Source organism: Camponotus vicinus, unplaced genomic scaffold (assembly GCF_025532165.1).
Source record: "Camponotus vicinus isolate PSW18456_S1 unplaced genomic scaffold, iyCamVici1.0 SCAF_8, whole genome shotgun sequence".
Classification (NCBI taxonomy): domain Eukaryota; kingdom Metazoa; phylum Arthropoda; class Insecta; order Hymenoptera; family Formicidae; genus Camponotus; species Camponotus vicinus.
In genome coordinates, this window is record NW_028141980.1 from 11,741,519 (window position 1) to 11,762,556 (window position 21,038).

The 21,038-nt window shown below is 34.8% G+C and overlaps 1 protein-coding gene across 4 annotated transcripts in view; it reads right to left on the reverse strand.

The window, feature by feature from the left end:
* Tmtc2 (Transmembrane O-mannosyltransferase targeting cadherins 2) overlaps positions 1 to 21,038 on the reverse strand; it is a 265,630-nt gene that overhangs the window by 23,996 nt on the left and 220,596 nt on the right. For all 4 annotated transcript variants that reach the window (XR_014440051.1, XM_083106345.1, XM_083106344.1 and 1 more), the window contains one exon: positions 10,452 to 10,537. Coding sequence is in view for 3 of the 4 variants with exons in the window: in XM_083106345.1 (XP_082962471.1) it covers positions 10,452 to 10,537 (86 nt within the window). In the remaining variant the exon portion in view is untranslated. The remainder of the gene's footprint in view (positions 1 to 10,451; positions 10,538 to 21,038) is intronic.

Genomic DNA, 21,038 nt, shown 5'->3' on the forward strand with positions numbered 1-21,038 from the left:
TATTTTTAAAAAATCCCCACTTTTTTACGAGATCTAAATGTACATGAAAAAAAGTATAATTTAGGATCAGCTGCTTAGACTTTTCAAATTAATTCAAGATTAAGCACAGGATATAAGGATAAAAAAATGCATCGATGTTAAATCTATTATATAAGGTAAGGTTCTTTGCAAAGAAATATTTCTAAATTCTGTTATTATATTCCAAAAATGTTCAACTCGAAAACGATATCGAACGGTCAATTTCTATCGTCCCTTTCGTATCAAAATTCTAACCGGATACATAACACATCGTTCATTCGCGCGGTCCAAATCGCACGCGTGACCGCCGTGCTGAAACAGCCGATCAGACGAATAGACCAGACGGCGATCCGTGCAGGATTACGAGAGGAGAGCCGGAACAACCTGGTTTTCTTTCCGCCTCGAGAGGCCCCGTGAATCGATCGTAACCGTCCAGCTTTTAAAACACGTCCGATCCGAGTAATTAGTGGCTCGATCGGCCGCCAATTTGTGGATAGGGTTGCCGCAGACTGCGCTCGCACCTTGCACTACGTATTTCCAATCTGACATGCGTATGCAGATGTGTGTTCGCGTGTCCATGTATGTGTGTGTGTGTGCGTTTCGCACGTATGCAAGTGCAAATGTGCGAACGTGAGAGCGACCCTTATCGATCGAATGGCAAAGGGACGCGAGTGCGTGAATAAGCGTACATGAATACGCCCTGCGGGCGACTCGTAGACGAGGGTGCATACGTGCGCAAACTCATGCATGCATTCCTTGTGTACGTTGAATGCCGGGAAGCGAATTAAGAATGTTTCGACCGTGAATGACATCATCGACATAGTTTCTCGATTATGTAATTCAAAGTTTAGCGAGTCAGCAATTGGATTAATACTTAACAGACCATTAGACGCTTTAAAAGTGCGGTCCTCTTCCCATATTCGAAAATTGTTTCCTTCCTCTCGCGACGCAATTGTGCGCGTTTCAGAATCACTTGAAATTTCCACAATCGATTCCCTGTTTTCGTTTTTCGCGTGTATAATGGCCTGTTCCTGTTCCGACAAAGTTGTGCTGCGGGATCGCTTTAAACAATCTGCGAATTTCAAACCGCTCCGACCGCCGCATGATATTAATTAAGTAAATGATTAAATTCGGATGGAACAATTAATTTGCGTGTTTAATATAGATTATTCGCGACACACGGTACGTCTATGAAAAGCGCCGGCCGTCGTCCATCCGGCTTTTCTGAAAATGTAATTACAATTCGCCGATTAGCGAGACGGAAAAATATGTAATTCCTGACAATTGCCATACAGAGCGTCGGCATCAAATATGAAAATTAATTAATACGCTCGAATTCAATAGTTTATTCGATTCGCGTTACGTACTGATAGAACCTGCGCCAATCTCCCACCGTGCTCTGCCACTTGCGCTAAAAGCAATTACAAAACCAATAACAACACATACGTGAAAAATATTCAAACGCGTGAGTTCACCATTTTCACTGTATTTATCAGTAATAACTGTATAAGCTTGAATGATCAAAACGTTAGAACAATTTGAATATTAACTAAACGCACTTTTAACCAATATCTCTCCGCACAAATTGTATCAACTTTTAACTATCGGAAAATATAATTCAGTTTATTCTTCTTTTAATGCCTTTATAATTTCATGCGTGATTTTCCACACGTCGTTATAGGAAAGGCTAATAATAAAAAATCGAATTAATATTGTTCTTTTTAAAAGACTTTTTATAATACATATTATATAAATTATAATATCTCATTAACAACTTTCTTCTTGAGAGATTAAGTTAATCTTATATTAATTATGTTATATATATTTAAATTTCATTATATTAATTGCATAAAATAAATGTGAGATCATATACAATACTCATTATTTCAGTGACTTATATGTCGTATTGAGAAGATCAATCAGATGTAAATTTATAAGAAACTTCACCGCCTTCTTGAATTGTCTGTTACATGTAGTTGAATATGATAGCTGAATATGATAGATAGTATTCAAAATTAACTGCAATTGTAAATTACAAATTTTGACAAATTTAGTCGCATCTCGTATAACTATACAATTAGCAGGGCCTGATCGCATGTACATATGCATTATCCTGATTCATCTTGTTATGATTCTCTCGAGAAATGTTTCGAATAGAGAAGACAAGCAGATACGTAACACACACGCGTGCGCGCGTGCACGTGTATATATATACGTACACATACACACGTAAACTGTTACGTGTATGTCTGAATGATTCTGTCGAGGATAGAAGGGGTGAGGGTGCGACTGCGAAAGGGGATAAGGCCTTTACATGAATTGCCGTATTCAAGGGAATCAATCGTGTTAAGTGCTCATACAATCGATCCAGCTAATTTCTCGCAATTCGAACCCCGAGACGACACTTAACCGCGCGCGATACGGAAACTCTGTTTCTGAGAGCCCGGTAATCTCTGCCTTCTTGTCCCCCCATGACACTAACAAGATCGCGTTTCTACCGTGAATGATCGCAAGCAATTATAGCTCTGGTAAAGACGTAGACTCGGATGAACATGCCATTCTAGAACCTGATGATTTCAAAATATAATTTCTCTCTGTATCGCTGTGTAAAATATTAATGGAAAATTTCTTTCGTATTCATAAATGAATGTCTGTGTAATGTTTCACAAAGTTTCAATACGTCAAAATCAAGTGTCAAAGTCAATCTATTCTATTTTATTTTAGCTCCAAAATTCTAAATCTGTCATTGTTTTTGACATTACTTTGTTATATATAACAGAAATAGAATTTTTTCATTAGACTGAAATATTTTCGTAACAATAATAGTTAAAACTTGTCAACAACAAATTAGAATAAATAGCTCTAATTATATTTCTAACATTATAGACTTATAATTGTCTTCAACAACATCATATTATTATATGAACGAGATGATTTTGAACGATAATAAAAAATTAGGAAATGCTAGTGATAAGTCGGAACATGTTGCTGTAATGTTATTAAAATGAATACATTAATAAATTAAATTACATAAAAATAGATTATAAAAGAGACAAACATAAATGTGTGATAAAGTTGATGATATTTTCGATACTTATCGTGAGAAAATAGTATCGATAAAAGCGACACGTGTGCTTTTCATTAAGTAATTGTACGTTTGAATAATCGAATAGAAATATCAAAATTAGCTAAATACCTAGAGACTCAAATGTCGAAAACCGAATTTTCATATTCGATATTATCGTATTTTTCATCAATTCGATATTTGAAAAAAAAAAAAACAATTCGATTTGTAAAAAATCCGATATGGTGAAGCGATAAAACCGCTTTTGTGTCGACGGTAAGAATCTTGCGGCTAATGGAAAACTAGAAACGGCTTTCGAAGTGAGTGATTGCGCCGCGAATGCTACCTTGCTGCATGTATCCGTTGAAATTAGCCGAGATTTATAGACGAAGGCGCGCGTCCCGGAGGCTTTTCTAATAATACTCCGACTAAAATTGCAGCCGTCCGGTTAACCTACTTACAGGGTATTTCCGATGCGCCCGGTCTGTTCATATATTTCGCCTGTAATGAATCGTTACGTGTAGCTTTCGATTGCCGGTTGCCGTCGATTCGAGGACGCAAATAATGGCCTAGTAGAGGCTGCCCCATATAACCGGTCTACCTATTTGTGAATCTACCCGGTAGATTACGGGGACAGCCGTTGTGTAGAAACTTCTGATAATAACGCACGATTTATGGACGATCCGTTCGCGAAATACGAGTACTTTGACACGACATTCATCGATTATCGCCTATATCGGAAGATGTTCCCTTTTAACGACCAATAATCACAAACATAATGCATGTACATATAATTTATTTTTAGCGCTAACTCTATCGACAGTCTTAAATTTTGTATTTTTATTACGTGAAATGTGAGAGTTTTCGACTCATTCTAAATAGATTTTTAATTTAATATTCGGTTTTATTATAGAGTTAAGCAAAATCAATTTAAATTACGCAAACCTGTTGATTGATATAAATAAATTTAACCATGTTTGTCACATTGAATCATCAAATTAGAAAAATAAACTATTTCTACAATGTTACAAAAAACAATTATAATTCGCAATTTAATGTGGCAAATCGTCCAAAATATATTCATACTGTAAAATTATTATTATTATTTTATATAAATATAATCAGGAAATATAACGCGAAGCGTAACAACATAAATAAATATTACAGAAGCCAATGACTAATATTAATTAGAGTGAGATTATTATCTGGCAATTTATATGACTTCATAACTTGACGAGATTGTATGAGATTCACGTAATTTATTTTACCATAAAATCGTTAAACTTAATTAATCAAAGTTAATCAATTATTTAAGAGATTCATTATTTTAAAATATTAATATTGTTACTAAAATTGAATAACGCGTTATTGTTAATCAATCATTTGGTTAAGAGAAATTCTCGTCGCATTGTCAAATTAAAATTATTAAACCTGATTAGTGAAAGCTGATCCATTATCTAATGGAGATGCGGTATCGTTAAATGAAAATCAGCGAAGCCGCAAGTTACACCCCGGATGCGGAGCCGAAGCGGATGTATCATTTAACATTGCGGGAAAGTGCTTTGCGCGCGCGTCCAAGGGTTAATTGTGAAAGTAAAGCAGAAACGTCTAACTGTGAACATCTCCCCGCCTTCTGTCTACGTAAGTCTTTGCTCCGCGATTCTCTCGGGAACTTGCTTTAATTGAGTCGCCCGTATTTCGCGAGCGAACGTTTTGCACACGTGTTGTAGACAAGCGGACATTTCCCGGAAGTTCGCCCTCGCGAGAAGTCTTTCACACGTGGCGCGTTTGCTCGTGGCGAACTCCATTAACGCAGAGAGCACTTCTATCTTTCTCCCTCTCTATCTATCTATCTATCTATCTTTTTCTCTTTTTTATCGCTAGTTTTACCCCTTTCGTGGGACGAACCAACTATAAATGAGCGGAGATACTGCCGCGAGATTTACGACAGCGCGGCCGTTTTGTTGGATTATAGATAGCCTGTATTCTGAACTTGCGCTGGCGGGCGCAAACTAAGTCCGGGTTGCTCATAAAATCTCGGCGAAAAGAGCCACGCGTTATTCGTTACTCGAAACTGCCATAAAAGTTGCACATCGCGTATTCGTATATGTGTGCTTCCTGGAATAAATACAATTTATAAAATAGAGACTTTCAATCTTATCGTCTCGTTACGTCTTTCTCTCTCGCTCTTGTCACGTCGACTATGTGCAATAATTTAAAAAGCATTATAATACATCTAATATAGAATGAAAGAGAGTTCAATTAGGATTCGTTGTTAATTAGATGACGTTAAGACAGAGTGGACATTATCAAAGTTTTATACATTCCTCAGCGACAAAGTTTCCGAAGTATTTTGCATGACGCTGCCATCGTGGACGAATGTTAAGTAAAGGACTTCTTAAACATTCCTTGTGCTCTTTCGCTTCCAGGCTGCTCCGGTCGTCGTCGGGATCGAGTTTAACTTCGCTAATATACTTTCGCGCCCCGCTGCATAGAAGCGAGATGTATCCGCATTTCAGTTATCGGCTGAACTTCCACGACGAGCGAGTGAACTTGGAATGAATAAAGTTCGTGGGCAAAAAAAAACTGGATCGCGCCACTTCTTTCTCTTTGTTTTCGCTGAGTCGTTGATTAATCGATGATAATACGTCGACTTTAATGTCGACTAACTTTGAGAAATAGCCTTTAAGTGGCGGCGATGCTAGGCAACATGAAACTTCTCTATCAAAATATCAGACTCTAATAAAGAATTTATTATTGTAGGAGAATATATATAAGCGTGTAAATAAAATTACAGTAAGAAATAAGTATAAATAAGTTGCGGTAAAAACTTCTCCTCTCTCAAACAAAATATATTATTAAAAAATGTTTTAATAATGCTAATTCTTAAGAAAATGCATATTTATGCTCTTTATTATTTGATGAAAATTTAAAATAAACAGAATTCTCGAAGAATAGACCAGAGTCTCATTTGGATATTTGAATAAAATGAAGGCATTTTCTCAATTTAATAAATTGAAATTATTTATGTAAATTATTAAAAAAATTATAAAAATATTGAAAATAAACAAAACAATAATTTACTTCTTTCAATAAGAGTTTTACAAATATTATTTGATCCGCGTTTATTATAATATGTTCTATTTCACAAAATATGAAATGTAAATATAACGACATAATATTATTATGAAATGCGATTTAAATATTAAAATTACGATTTAAATATTATGCAAATCATTTTCGAGCAATAATTCTGCTAATTAATTGAATAAAATTTTGCTAGCTTTTATTCCCAGCGGCAAAGTTAGCCCCCGCAACCTTATAAAATTAAACATTCTAACGCGCACATGCAATTGCGGTCGTTTCCCTGGAGAAGTTTCATACGCGAGTAAGCTTTTTAGTTTTCCCGCGCGATAATCGTCAAAAATTTCCAGCATAACGCGCTTTCCATTTTCATCTTCGCGCGCAACAATGCATAATCATAAACGCGGTTTAATTTCTCACGATATATTTAAGCCGCATGTTTATTTAATTGCTCTTTGCGGTTTAATTAAATTTTAACGTTCAATAAAATCTCAGATAATCCTTGCGCATAAAAGGATATATCTCTTCTTCTAGATATCTTTTTTATTCATGAAAAGAAAATAATAGATTGTGTGATTGCAATGATTTGCTATTTTCTATAATAAAATTAATAATTTCTACATGGTTTTTTTCTTAATAATTTTATTAATAAATATTTAACATTAATTTATTGTTAATTGTATATATAAATTAATGCTCATTTATTTATGATTGTATTAATTTATAATTTATTTATAATTGTATTAATTTAAATCTTGTATATAAGAAATAAAGAATATTTCTCTTAAAATATATTCTTCTATGCAAATGTAACAGTATGTAAAGGTATGCTCTATATAATTTCGGATATTTCCAACATATCAAGATATCACCATGAATTTTATTTTAAATACCAAAAATTCTTAGTATTTTATATATAACTTTTCTAAATTATCATTCCAATAAAAAGCAAAGACGTTTTCGGGACGTAACGAGTACATGAATGTATTCCGATTTTTTATTTTAGTTTTTCTTCTTCTATCTATAAGAATATCAAATATGTTAGTTACAAGTTAAAATTTTTTTTTTCAATTTAACGATTCTGTCAGAGAATTTCAATCAAGTATACTCTATTTATCAAAGTGAGATGTTAAAATGTTGATCACAAACAGATACTTATTTTTTTATGTCTGCTGTCACACACGATTATACTGGTATATCTTTCGTAATAAATTCCAATTTTATGGTCTAAGATGTTACATTACGTTTTGATCCTACAATGCAGTCGAGTTGATGCATCAGTAAACTTTCCTGGCAACTTTTAAGCCTGTTTAAACTGTCAATTTTTATCGGCCATTACTCACATCGAGAAGGTAGTTTTAACCGATTAGTTCGCTATCAAAATCGATAGAGGATGGATATCCATGATGTATACGCGCAAAATGGAGGTAGCATCGCGTTTACGTATTGTCCGTGTATGTGTGCTTTGTATTCCTGTTTGTATCGAGCAAAGACATAATTGTGTTAATATTAGCTTGCTAACGATGTCTGCACGCTTGAAAATATTATTAAAGCATAATTAGGGAAAGAGAGAGAGAAAGAGAAGGAGAGGAAACATGTCAATATTGTACAATTGGTAACTCAATCAACATTTGTTGATTGTTTGCATTGATCATTTTTGGTTGGTCAATAGAAACCGCAATGTTGGCCACTAAATGCGGGCGATATACAGATAACTTTGCAAACACTGTTGGGACTTTCGTTTTCACCTGTAAAAGTATACCGACCGTGACAAATAATTTAGGAAAATCCGTTAATATTTGGTTAAATTAGTCGCGATCAATCAGCAACATGTTAATTCAATGCGTACATAAATTTGTCCGTTCGTCTCTATCAATCTCTTGAAAATAATTACATGCCTATGTCAAATGTGCTGAATGGAAGCAAATATAAGATCTGATATGATTGTCAAGTAAATACATGATATAATAGCTATTAATTTACAAAATCTGTAAAATTTCAGAAACTAAAAAACATTAATGAATTATAACATGTACATATAAACTAGCATTTTCTTCTAAATATTTTACAAACATTAAAAACAGAAAGAGACACTGGAAAAAAATTTTTTCTATAAACTATAATATGCATACTTCTTTCCATTTTGTATAAATAGGACTGAAATTTTTACAGTAAAATATCTTTTATTTAGATAGATGGTCGTCTCTCGCAGGAAACGATTTAAAAATAAAACATGTTAATATAAAAGAACGATTTCCGTGTAACCGCGCTTTCCTCGCGTTTGCTTCCGTTTTCCTTTCCGGCTCCAATGTACAGACGCTTTGCGAATTCGATCGCGCTTATACGGATCGTTTCACTCCGTTCCGGACGGGAAACATTTCGGTCAGAAAACTGGTATGTGCCGTGGAGGACCAATAAAATCGATATTGCGCTATGCAGAAGTATCGTTTCGTAACGAACCAATTCCACATCGGTCAAAGTAAATCGTCGTACGTGGATATTGTGTACGGTATTGCGTAACAAATTCGCCACTGTATCGCGCCGTATACTCTGTGATACGGTAAATATTCGTTTTCCCGGCATTTGTCGAAGCTCATTGCGCATGCAAATCGCCCCCGTATAAATTTATACAAAATTATACCTCTCTTTGACAGTAGACTATATTATACAGATTTATATATCGCATATAAATGTGTGTTCGTGTGCATTATCCTTTGCAATGCTAATACTTTTCTCGATATCTGTCTGATAGATCGAACATTGTGACATTGTTAATCTGTCATCACAGTACACACGATGTTACAATTTTACGGGGCAAGATTTTAGATATATTTTTGTGAATACATATTCATTTTTTTCTGATTAAAAATACTGAAATCAAAATTTCAAAAATATCGAATTTCTAATATTTTCAGTGATATAAATTAAGTTTCTCAGAGTGTAATTAGATAAAATTTAATTATTCTAATAACTTGTAAAAGTATTTTTAAACGTTAAATCTATTAACGTCTTAATAATTAAATTTTGATTTATCAATTAGTAATGTTTAATATTAAAGTGCCACATTTCTCGAAACTTTCCTCATAATAAAATATTAAAATTCAAATATATAATTCAGTATACGTTTCTGTCATTAATATTAATGCAGATATTTACGGGACGCATAAGGCGTGTACGCAAGGTATCGAAATGTAATTTATTAACGTACGTCTTAATAATTAAATTTTGATTTAATAATTAATAATGTTTAATATTAAAGTGCTACATTTCTCGAAATTTTCCTCATAATAAAATATTGAAATTCAAATATATAATTCAGTATACGTTTCTGTCAATATTAATGCAGATATTTACGGGACGCATAAGGCGTGTACGCAAGGTGTCGAAATGTAATCTACATTCTGCGTTTCGTTTCTTGCCGCAGATGTGCCCGTCGTTCCAACCGCGCGGATCTACCAGCGGTATCACCCTTTACGGAGCAAAAACATCTGGGGACCGAGAGAATCCAGAATGGCACATGAAGGAGCCATAAAATCGATATTGTAACGCGACGAGTTATCTCGCGCGGTAACGAACCGCTCCCATGTCGGTTAAAGTAAATCGCGGATCGTACATATACTCTTCTATACCGAGGGATATATACGTGTAACAAACGAGCCACTCGTCTTTCTTTCTCTCTTTCTTCTTTCTCAACTTGCTTTATTCTTTTTCGCCTCTTGTGGGTCCTTTTCGACGCGCGCCTCGCCTTCAGGTTTAAGATCATAAAGATTGAGTCTCTTGGGTAAAAGGCGGCTCGTTAAGGACGCAAGCCGATCTCTCAGCTTCTAGTCGTAAGTACGAATGTATACGTAAAGGTCTTCTTACTGTATAAGAAGCTAGGAGAAAATAGTAGTGGGATAATACGCGTGGTAAAGATTACTACAGCGTAAAAATAATCGAAAACATGCGATAGTGAAATGAGAAAAATTAGGGGATAAGCTTGAGTGACTAAAAATGGAGCATTTTTGGGGACTTATAAATATAACGAGTAAAATGGATCGAACAACAGTTCGTCTTCATTTTCCGTGATGATGCTATTGATGCGTATGGAGGTATATTTTTTCGTGACGTTAAGGATCCTTCAACGATCGATCGGCGGTAATAAAGCGAATCCATCAAATGAACGTTAATGGTACTCAAATATTAAGTTGCTTGAATGACTATAAAATTGAGGGTTCGACTAACGAAACCGACGACGCTGCGCGGTTTTTAAAGTTGGAAAACGAGATGTAATTAAAAGACTTACGAGCTAACGAAGGCCGGAAATGAATGGCTCGTTGATAACTCAAAATCGCCTCTTCGTAATTCTTCCTGCCCTGCTGTAAGATGCCTCTGTAACAAGAAAACAAAGCATCTTTTAATACGCATTCCAATATATTGCAATGACAAAAATATATTTAAAAAAATTGTTTAAATATTAAAATTTTACATTATAATTTTTATTCCACAAAGAAGAAAAGAATGAATCGAAAGGTCGATAAAAATATTAAATTGAACATGTGATAATATTGACAATGCGCGATCGTAAACAAACCAGCCATTAACAAGATAGGTAAATTTTATAATTTCTAGTTTGCTTTTCGTCATCATATTTCCAGCTTTCAAAGATATTCGCGTTTTCGATATAATATCAAGTGTCAAACGTTGCGAGAAGAAAGGAAAAGTTTTCCGTCTTTTAGACAGTGAGCGATTAATCTTTCCTCGAAAAACGTCACTTTCAGAAACGATATAAAAATATTACTTGTCAAGGCGATGACTTATCGCACATGAGGTTGCTGCTACGCGGTAGGATTAAATTGCAAGCGCAATAAGCACGATTCGTAATACCCATAAACACATACACACACATATACGAGGGCACTCTCTTTCCCTTTCCTTCTCTCTCTCTTTCTTTTGCAAAGTTACATATTTTAGAAAGGACCCACCCCTTTGGCGTCGCGATGATTAATCTTCCGACATAAGTTGTCGCTCGAGAAACGATGAAAATATCACTTGTCGACAAGTGAAGTATAGTCGACCAACCGATGGACGACTTGCGCAAGTACTATCGCTGATATTTTTCTCATAGCACGTTATCGAAATCGGTCTGGACGATACGGGATGCAGTTATTTTTCTTCCTAGTATGTTGTGTTATTTTTCTTATTTTCCGACTAGATCTCAGAATTGTGAACAGAATTTTACACAAAATTTATTTAACGTAGTTCGGGAAATATTTCTATTTCTCGCATATTACGTATATGTTGCTATATATTTTTAAAATTGTTTTATTTTCGAAAAAGATTATAATTTACATGTATTATTTGAATTAATATATTTTTTAAAAATAAAGAAAAAGAGAAAAATATAGATGCGTTTGCACCTGATGATTTATTATCGAAATTTATTGCAAAAATTCGCATTTCAAGATTTTAATTACGTTAATTTTTCTAACAAAACGCATGTATACAATTTAAATTAGCATAAATTACTGAATATTGAATAAAATTTGTTGTGCATTCTCGCTCCAATACAATCTTCGAGATTATATGCTGCCTTTTTTAAGTCTTATTAACGTCAAAATATAAATTAACGTCAGGAAATTCTCTGATATCTTGTCGAGGTTTTACGGATTAATATAATTATTAAGAATATTCCACTTATTGAAGCGTAAGTTTGAAAATCATTCTTCTCTTAGAAACAATTAATTTATTATTAAAATTAAGAGCATATTTAACGCGTAAATCGAATTTTCACGTCGATGCAGCGTTGCGAAAAAATTATACTAATGAGGCGCTTTGTAAGCCTCCGACGAGCGACGAGCTTGAAGAAAAAAAAAGAAACGAGAGCGAAAATGGCGAAGAAAGGGGCGAGATGGAACGAGATATTTCCTTTCCTGCCGTGCGAACCTAGCAAGATGAAGAGAATCTCTGTTCGTTAACGAGCCGCTACTCTGCATTCGTTAACTTTCAACAAGACGAAGACGTTCGCGACGTACATATACTCCGTCCGTCACTTTGTCGGCTTCTCCTCTTGCAACAATTTCCAGTTTGCGCCAATTTACAATTACACCCTATTCTACTTAATTTGTTATTCAACTCTTGGTCCGTTTACCGACTGTATACTGCGGCGATTTTATAAATCTTGTTTAAGAGGGACAAATTCACAAGTTTTTTTACTAAATGTATGGTAGAGAATCACTAGGAGATTACAAGTAAAATTAATGTTGTCTATAAAAAAAAAGTTAATTGTTTTTATGGAACATATAATTGATATATTAAAAAATAGTGGATAAATTGTCAAAACGCAGTAATATTTAAAAAATAATAAAAATTCTATTTTTAGTTTCCTAATTTTTTTTCAATAATGTTTTTTATTTTGGTTTTCATCGAACCGGATTATATTACATAATTGTTGAGTTATAAATACTTTTTGTCTAATTCCGACTGGTATTATTCGATCAAAAGTTAATCGCATTTAATGTCAAATGCGAAATTGAGGCACGAACCAATTTATGCAGATGGCCATGGAACGAAAAGACAAATCGCGCGCGTAATTCCCCGATGTCGTTCGTTTAAAACACGAAACTTAATAAAGCGACGTGCCGCGTCAAATGCTGTTACCGTCAAACCGCTATGCGTACAGCGGCTTCGTGGCGTAGTTCAAACGGGAACATGAGCGTATTTCCGCACATCGACAAAATAAACCGCAATCGTTTGGTCGAGTCGCGCGGATATAATTATACGAATTATCCCGGGTTTCCCATGTAACGGGCGATCGGTTTTACGACGGGAGAACATTTTGTTCTATAACGATCACGTTTTGTGTCGGCTGGTTTCGATAGCAAAGCCGGATCTCTCTCCAGGATGTTCTCGAAAGCTCCGTTGGAAAATTTCGTTCGTAACAAGATGCGGAAGAGGAAGTAAAGAATAAAAGAAGCAAGAAAAACAGTTAGAAAATCGAGACGAGAAAGAGGAAAGAAATACCAAATACACAGAAATTGTTGTCGAATATCTAGCCGTTTTTATGCGGCGAGCCAATAAAATAGAAACGCCCATAAAACGTTCAGCATATCACACAAATACCTCGTCGATAAAAGCTCGACGAGGAACGTCAAAAAGTTGCTTCGATTCACGACGCGTGAATGTGCGTACTTCAACAAGACTGAAAATGCAAACGCGGTGCACTGAGAAATGCACACGAGGTTCTACGAAACGTCACTTTAAATCAAACGCAATGATGGTCGGTCCCGTTCGTCGACTTTCATCACTTAATATTATTGATGCCGGCCGTAATCTGTGTATAAAATAACTTCTGGAAATTTTATTATACTGTTTATAATATCTATACTGTTTATAATATCTATATAATATAATACAATTGAAAAAAAATATATAATTTTGTATATCATGTAATAAGGACGCTTTTGCAAAATCTTTTTCATTCGTGAATTTTAATTAATTTCAATATTTCACATCGTCGATTAAAAACGTAAAAGAGTAAAATAAAACATTACTTTTAAATAAAACATTACTTTTTTATTTTTTTATTGAAATTTTTTGTTTGTGTATAACGATTTAATATTTAAAACTTTTTTCTGTTTTTAATATTTTAGGCGATCTATATTCAAACGGGAGAAAAATCATTTATGTGAAAGTTGTTTATCTAGATATATAATCTAGAACGTATCTGTTTATATCGCAAACTCGCTTTATGAAATCTATTCTTGCACATCCTCGCAACATCATTTTCAGTTTTATTATTAGAGACCTGTTATTATATATACCTACATTATTTTCATCGAGCAATATTGGAAAATAACTCTTTAATTTCGCAATATTCCAGTTGTTTACGTAAAACCTATCTACAAAATTATGCAAAATACAATTTTCAGCAATTTATTATTAGAAATTCTTAAGTGCACCGCCGATAATTATTATGAATCGAGCATACAAATTGATTACGTGCAAATAAATGTAGCTATTAAAATGCAGACTAAATAATGCAAAATAATTCGAAAGAAACAAATAATTAAATAAACAAATTTGTAACTTTATTGAAATATTTAAATATTTACATGCTACCAGATTCGGTTTTATCGATCGGACTATGTCCTAGCTAACTAAATTTAACTAAACTTAACTCATACAACTTTACCTCAATGATAGTGATCGCGCTTGTTCCCAATAGACCGTGCAGTATAATAATTGCACGTGAAAAAATTTGTATACCTGGTGATTTAAACTCGATGTAAAAGTTTACATGTAATAAATCTAATCTTAACTTCATGTATATACATATATAATTTGCAAAAATGTAGATTACAAAAGTTCTCATCATCATAAATTTATATTTTAAATTGTTTTGGTGTAATATTGAGCAGATAATTAGATGTAAAAACCGATAGAGGCAAAAGCTTTCATCATAATAACGAGGAATGTGTTACGCGATGATTATATATACAATACGGCATGCATTATTACATAATTTGGCATCGCGAGAGAAAGCAACATCACGATCTCTCTTCGGCAAATAGTGCGTTACGCAAAAGTTATGCAAATACATACACACACATAATATATATTGTATATATCAAAACAGAAAAAAATATGTCTCTAAAAAATATGTTGCCTCTAGTTATATATTTTTATTTATATACGGCGCGTATATAAAAAAAAATGTCCGATATTAAATTTCAAGTGAGAGTTTCGTTGGTCGGAACTGATATTAAAAAATCATTAATATTCGTAAATAACGGTACGCGCATTCAATATGCCGCTAATTTTTTGCATAGATTTGGCGGTCGTACAAAACGACGGTGATATAAATCATGCGTTTCGCCTCGCGCGTTTTCGCATTTAATTATGCAGCTCGTTGCGACGTAATAACTCAAACGATGCATAAGCCTAAAAAGTTGATTGCACGCATAATCGCATGGAAGAAGAGGATATTTCCCATTTATACAAAAACGTAATATATAATTATTTCAAAAATATTAATTGCTTGCATATTATTGATTTTCAATGCCGATTTATCTTTAATATCTTGCGTCAATATCACAGTAATAGCTATATATTACCGTTTTTCGCAACATTTTTTTGTAACAACATCGTACCTGCTAAATTCAGCGTTCGCGATGCTTTTTCCAGGTCACTTGTCGTGCATGTTCAAAATTTCATTTAAAACGCCGCCAGAGCTTTAATGCCATCCGTTTTCAGACAAATTGCGGAAATATGTCATAAGTCACACCATCGTGATTATCAATCTAATCTGAAAGTCCACCTTAAAACATCGTCAGTGTCACATACCGCACTTTCGCCTGTCACTCGACTTTAATTTCCGCGCAAAAAGCTTCGCGACGAAACGATCACCTGGCAAAAGAATCAAGTTCAACGAAAGCAACAAAAAAAAAAAAGAAATAAGAGCACAACATCTGTGCGATGACTTATCGCACGCGGCGCCGGAACGAAAGCGGATGTCGTCGCGGCGGCGTCGATAGCGAGGGGGTGTTAATCGCCGATCGCAAAACACTGGTCGGCGCCAGAGAGAGGGTGATTCGAGCGAGAGGGATGGGACGATAAACCGCGCGATCGGCTTATGGATTTCGCAATGGCGTCGATCGATAATGTCTGAATTGCAATCGGAATAAAAACGGCAATAAAGACCGAATCGAACCAAATGGCGACATGACTGACGATCTGCGATCGGCGGCGAACAAGCGCAGCTGATATCGATCGATATCGCGCGATATCGTGTAAAATGCCCTCCATTATCCTTATAAATATTAAATTTTGTCGTAATCCGCGCTCTACACATCGGATGCATTTGTGTCGCTCGTGGACAATGTAGTGGATTTCGTCCGATGATATATTGTCGTTCCTTGTCATATATCGAAAAGAACGGAGTCATCTTGGCCATTCCGTGAAATTTTCTCATTAAATTTTAATTTATATGAAATTATTGTAGGAAACATGAATATTAGCCGCGAATGATGTATCTGACTGAGATACGCCATCGAATTATATCAGAAACATCGAATTCACGTTTAGTTAATTTTCTCTGATAATAGCAATTCTCGATTTTAGACGCAGAATAAGAGTGTAAATTGCATATTTCCTAATAGTTTTAGATATCTCAATACATTTCATCGGTTCTTCTTAAGCGGAAGTGCGAAACAGAATTAAATATTTTCAAACACTTAACAATATAAAATAAAAATAATATTGAAATGATTTATTTGAAGTTGTCTAAAGAAAGATGCATTACGAAGATGTTATCAGAGCGAGAATGACAGACGGGCTGAATTCTTTGCAAAACGCGCGAAAACCAACAAATCGTGGTTGACTGCGATCGTTGGCCTTATTTTCAGATCGGCATCATTTTCGCCAGACATCACGTTCGTCAAATGCATTTATCGCCAATGGCGCCGCGACGACGACGACGACGACGACGACGATGATGATCGTCATTGCCATTGTCACCGTCGCCACTGTCATCATTGACGCTGTCCCGATTCACTGTCCCGAATTGCTCGATCGACCGTTACCATTGTCACGCGAAAAGCGTGTATGTTCGTGACTGTTGGTGGTTATCTCCAATGGCCATACGCTCCGGACTTTTCCAAGTCGAAATCAGAGAGCTACACATGGATTTTCAGCCGTACAGAGACGATCCTAAAATCCGGGCCGCAAGTGCAAATACGAGAGAGAAATCACCGTGAACAAACATTGCGAGGCATCGATAGCGCGACCGAAACGTACGCTTTATCCCCCGCTTTTTTCATAGAAAATCCTAACGGAAAAAATGCATATATAAAATGTAAATATATGTATATGTATATATATTTCAGAAAAAGAACAGTCTAATGTTAAAGTGCAGAGTACAAAAATCTTCATGCAAAATTTCTCCTTCACTACATGTAATAAAGATTTGTTTTAAATTAAAAAGAGTAGGATTGTGTGTGTTTTAGTAAAAAAAATGAATAGATATATTTGAAATAAACATTGGATATGTAAATAAATGTCAAATCGCTATTCCACCTCTTGTCGCTTCTACAGTTTCAAATTGCAATTTTTTGGAGAGAAACGTAGTCATCTTTACACAGACACATTCCATTATATTTCGAGTGTATTTATTATTTTTACTACTTTACGAGAGATTGATGATAACCAAAGAATGATTGCGAAAAGAGGTTCTATTCTGACCAATAATTGAAGCCTTCTTTTTTTTTTTCGTCGAAGCATCGCACGATTCCGTAACGATCGGCGATTTACGACACTCTCGTCGTATTTTAACGATCGCTTTTTAAGGGTTCGAGGAAAAGAGGGAAAGAGAGAGAGAGAGAGACGCAATACCCGGTGAGCTCTTACGACCGAGGCGTCGCGCAAACAGAGGACGACGGCAGGCGTCGGGATATAAATCGCAAGGGACTCGGCGCAATTTTATGTACTCTGCCTCGTAAAAAAGAATTTATAACGATTTTATGCGCCACAGAGCGAGCGAGCGAGCATGTCCTATCGGCGATTTCGAGAGAATTTATGTTTATTAATTGTTTATCGGATCGCGAGGCTGAGGAAACGGTCGGCTTCTATATGTACAAAGTGTCACGGGAGAAAATATATGGTTACGTCGCTAGTGCCAATATTGGCGTTATATAACAAGTGTGATTTATGTTACAATTTGCGAAGATCGAGTCCTAATGTACTTTTGTATATATTTAGCGCGATGATTAATGAATAGTTGTGTGAAATCGACTGTGCATATTCATGTGCATGTCATAATTAAAATGTATTAATAATTATATTGGAAGACAGATTTATTTTGATATATTTGACAAAATTTAATTCCAAGATAAATTAGACCTATTTATATATCTTCCTGCCTCTATATATTACGAATATATAAGGGGAGAAGATATATAAATCCCCTTATATATTATGTATATATAGCACGTTCTGGGAAATACCACGCCAAGACGTTAATTTAATTTTTATGATCGGGTTCTCGGGTAAAATGTTACAAGAACTTCCGAAAGCCAGAAATAACTTGCCGATAACGCGACACGCTTGTAGTCTTCGCGCAAGAATACGGTCGGATAGAAGTTCCGTATCGAACGCTTCTCGCGCTCCTTATACGAGTTACGAAGTTCCCCGATACCGATCGGAAATTTTCTGCGGAAGTTCTAAATCTAGTCGTATTTTTTGCTTCGTGCCGTTGGAAAAGTAATGACTATAAATTGCCGAGGAGTAATATAATCAAGAAAAGTAAGTAATGAATTGTTTTGCCTCTTACAAAAATATTGACTGGCTGAAAATATAAATAACTGAGAAGAAAAAGTGTAGAGCTTAATTTAAAAAGAAATTTATGACTATTGTAAAGACGTAACATTTCATATAATGCGACACGATAGCTCTTGACGAAGATAGCTGGGGAAGCAGCAGGTTTTTGGTGAAATCGTGCCTGCTGTTCCTTGGCAACGTTCCCGTGGGAAAAGCTGCTTGAACTTTGGGCTCGAGTAGGCCACAGCAAAAATCGATCATGTATATTACAGATGAACTTTGATCCGAAAATACTGAAGGAGAATTTTTCAACATTTCATATATTTTTTAAATCAAGTGTCTAAAGAAATTCCGAAGAAGCTAAAAAAAGATTATTAATAAGATGTGAAATTTTAAAACCTCAAAAGAGTCAAATATATTATTCTATTTCCTGCACTTGTAGGGATATTTTTCTCTTCAAATATGAGTGCGTTTTAAGCATATAATAGAAATGTGCGATTTTTGCTTTCTTATAATTTTACTCTCTGCACAATTTTAAGAAAAGTTTCTAATAAAAAGCACGTCATTTACTTTAAGATAGATGATTAAAAAAACAACCATAACTTCATAAAATAAAAACAGCAAGAGACTAATATTTTCCTTAGAAATCCAAGAAATATACTTTCGATAAGAAGAATGAGGTAGTAATTAGTTGAAAGATTATAAGAAATAACCGATCCGTGTTATGAGATTGTAACAATTACTTTTAACTTAAATATATATACGATATATATATATATATATATATATATATATATATATATATATATATATATATACACGTCGATCTTCGTAAAGATACGAAAGATTATAGCTAATCGATTAAAGTATCGGTTATCGGACATTTTTCCACATATTTTCGAATTTTACTGTTCAATATAGAGTTTTTATCATTGTAACAAGTAAGTTTGATCCGTAGCGATATATCATGTATATAATCTCGGTAAATTTAAAACTTGTGTTCCGTTATCGGAATTCTATTTAGGAGTCCTGAAACATGTTTCAAACTGTACACTATACTCAACACAAGTTTTATATATATGTAAAATAAGGACTACATTAAAAAAAAGCTTTCGTAATATTTCTAGTCCGTGAAAAATAATAATTATTAAATATCTCATTAATTTACGAAAACAAAATTATCAAGCTTCAACTTTTACATAAACCGCGCGCACGCACATTAAAATTACCTACATAAAAATATCATAATAAAATGAATATTTAATGTAAAAACATGCAAGACTATTTTTCGAATTAGATTATCCTGAAATCAAAACAATTCACTTTCATTCTACTCTCATGCAATTTAAAGCTAAAGAGAGCTCAATGTTCTGAATGTAAAACGTATTTTTCTTTTAGTTTCTAAACCAGAGTATCAAATTTGTTCGATTAAAGAGTATCGATTTAAGCGCGTTGATAAGATCTACCGAACGATAAAGTTCCAGATCAAATCGGTCATCATTCCCGAACGAATTAGTATCGTATCATACGTTATACCTGTCATTTGCACGCCTCGCATTGAGTGTAACCAAGCCCTCTCGAGGTCCACTCGGGATTCAGCTTGCCGTGTCGGGGTTGAAAAAGTGTTAAATCCGCAAACATCAAAGAGACGGGCTAGCGCGAAATGTTTCATGCAATGTCGATGTTTCAATCGGCATCTCTCGACGCCGTGATATATTGCTAGCGATTTCTATCGGCACTCTCATTTTCGCGAGGTGAAACTCGAAAGTACTGTACATCGATCGAATAGAGCAAAAACCCATTATTTTTACGAACAATATGTAATAATCGAAGATATAAAATCATTCACTTGTGTAGAAAATAACGAACGATTTTTTATTAATTTATAATTTTGCGACAATTAAAGAATTATAAGAAATATTTTTAATATTAATTTTCGAGATCGCAATAAATAAATATAAGAGAAAAAGGATGTACTACTACACATTATTCTTCATGGAAGGAGCGAGGAGCATATTTAACAGTCCCGAAAATTGAAGTGTACACAGTAAGTAGTTTAACCCATTTTAAGTCAGACCATACACTCTAAATGTATCTTCCACTTTAGGCGAACATTTGTCCGGTCGTTTTCGCGTGATGCGGTAATAAATAGGCAAACAGAAACTTAATTCCACTCATGTAAACGCAACACGGCGATTTTGTGGTCTACTTGCTAGATACACAGTGTGCTTTAGCCGGGTTAGGTCTACCGTGTCGATACCATTGCCGGAGAACCTCCAGCAACGAACGCGATTTTAACGAGAGCTCGTCACGCTCGCCCGGTCCGTTCATTAATGAGTCCTTCGTATGTAATTTGCGGTTTCAAACTGTTTTTCTACCGTCCGTTGATGTCCGCTGAATTATGCAGCGCGCGTCCATGTGTGGAGAAAGTGGGCCACACGTTTCTCTTCTCTATGTTTTATACGTTGGGGAATCGAAGACAAATATTTTCAATTTGTAAAAGTAAAGTGCGCGCGCGCGTGCGACGCTTTTGTTGAAACGTTCTCGCGATTATTTAACCCGACCCGACGTGAAACGA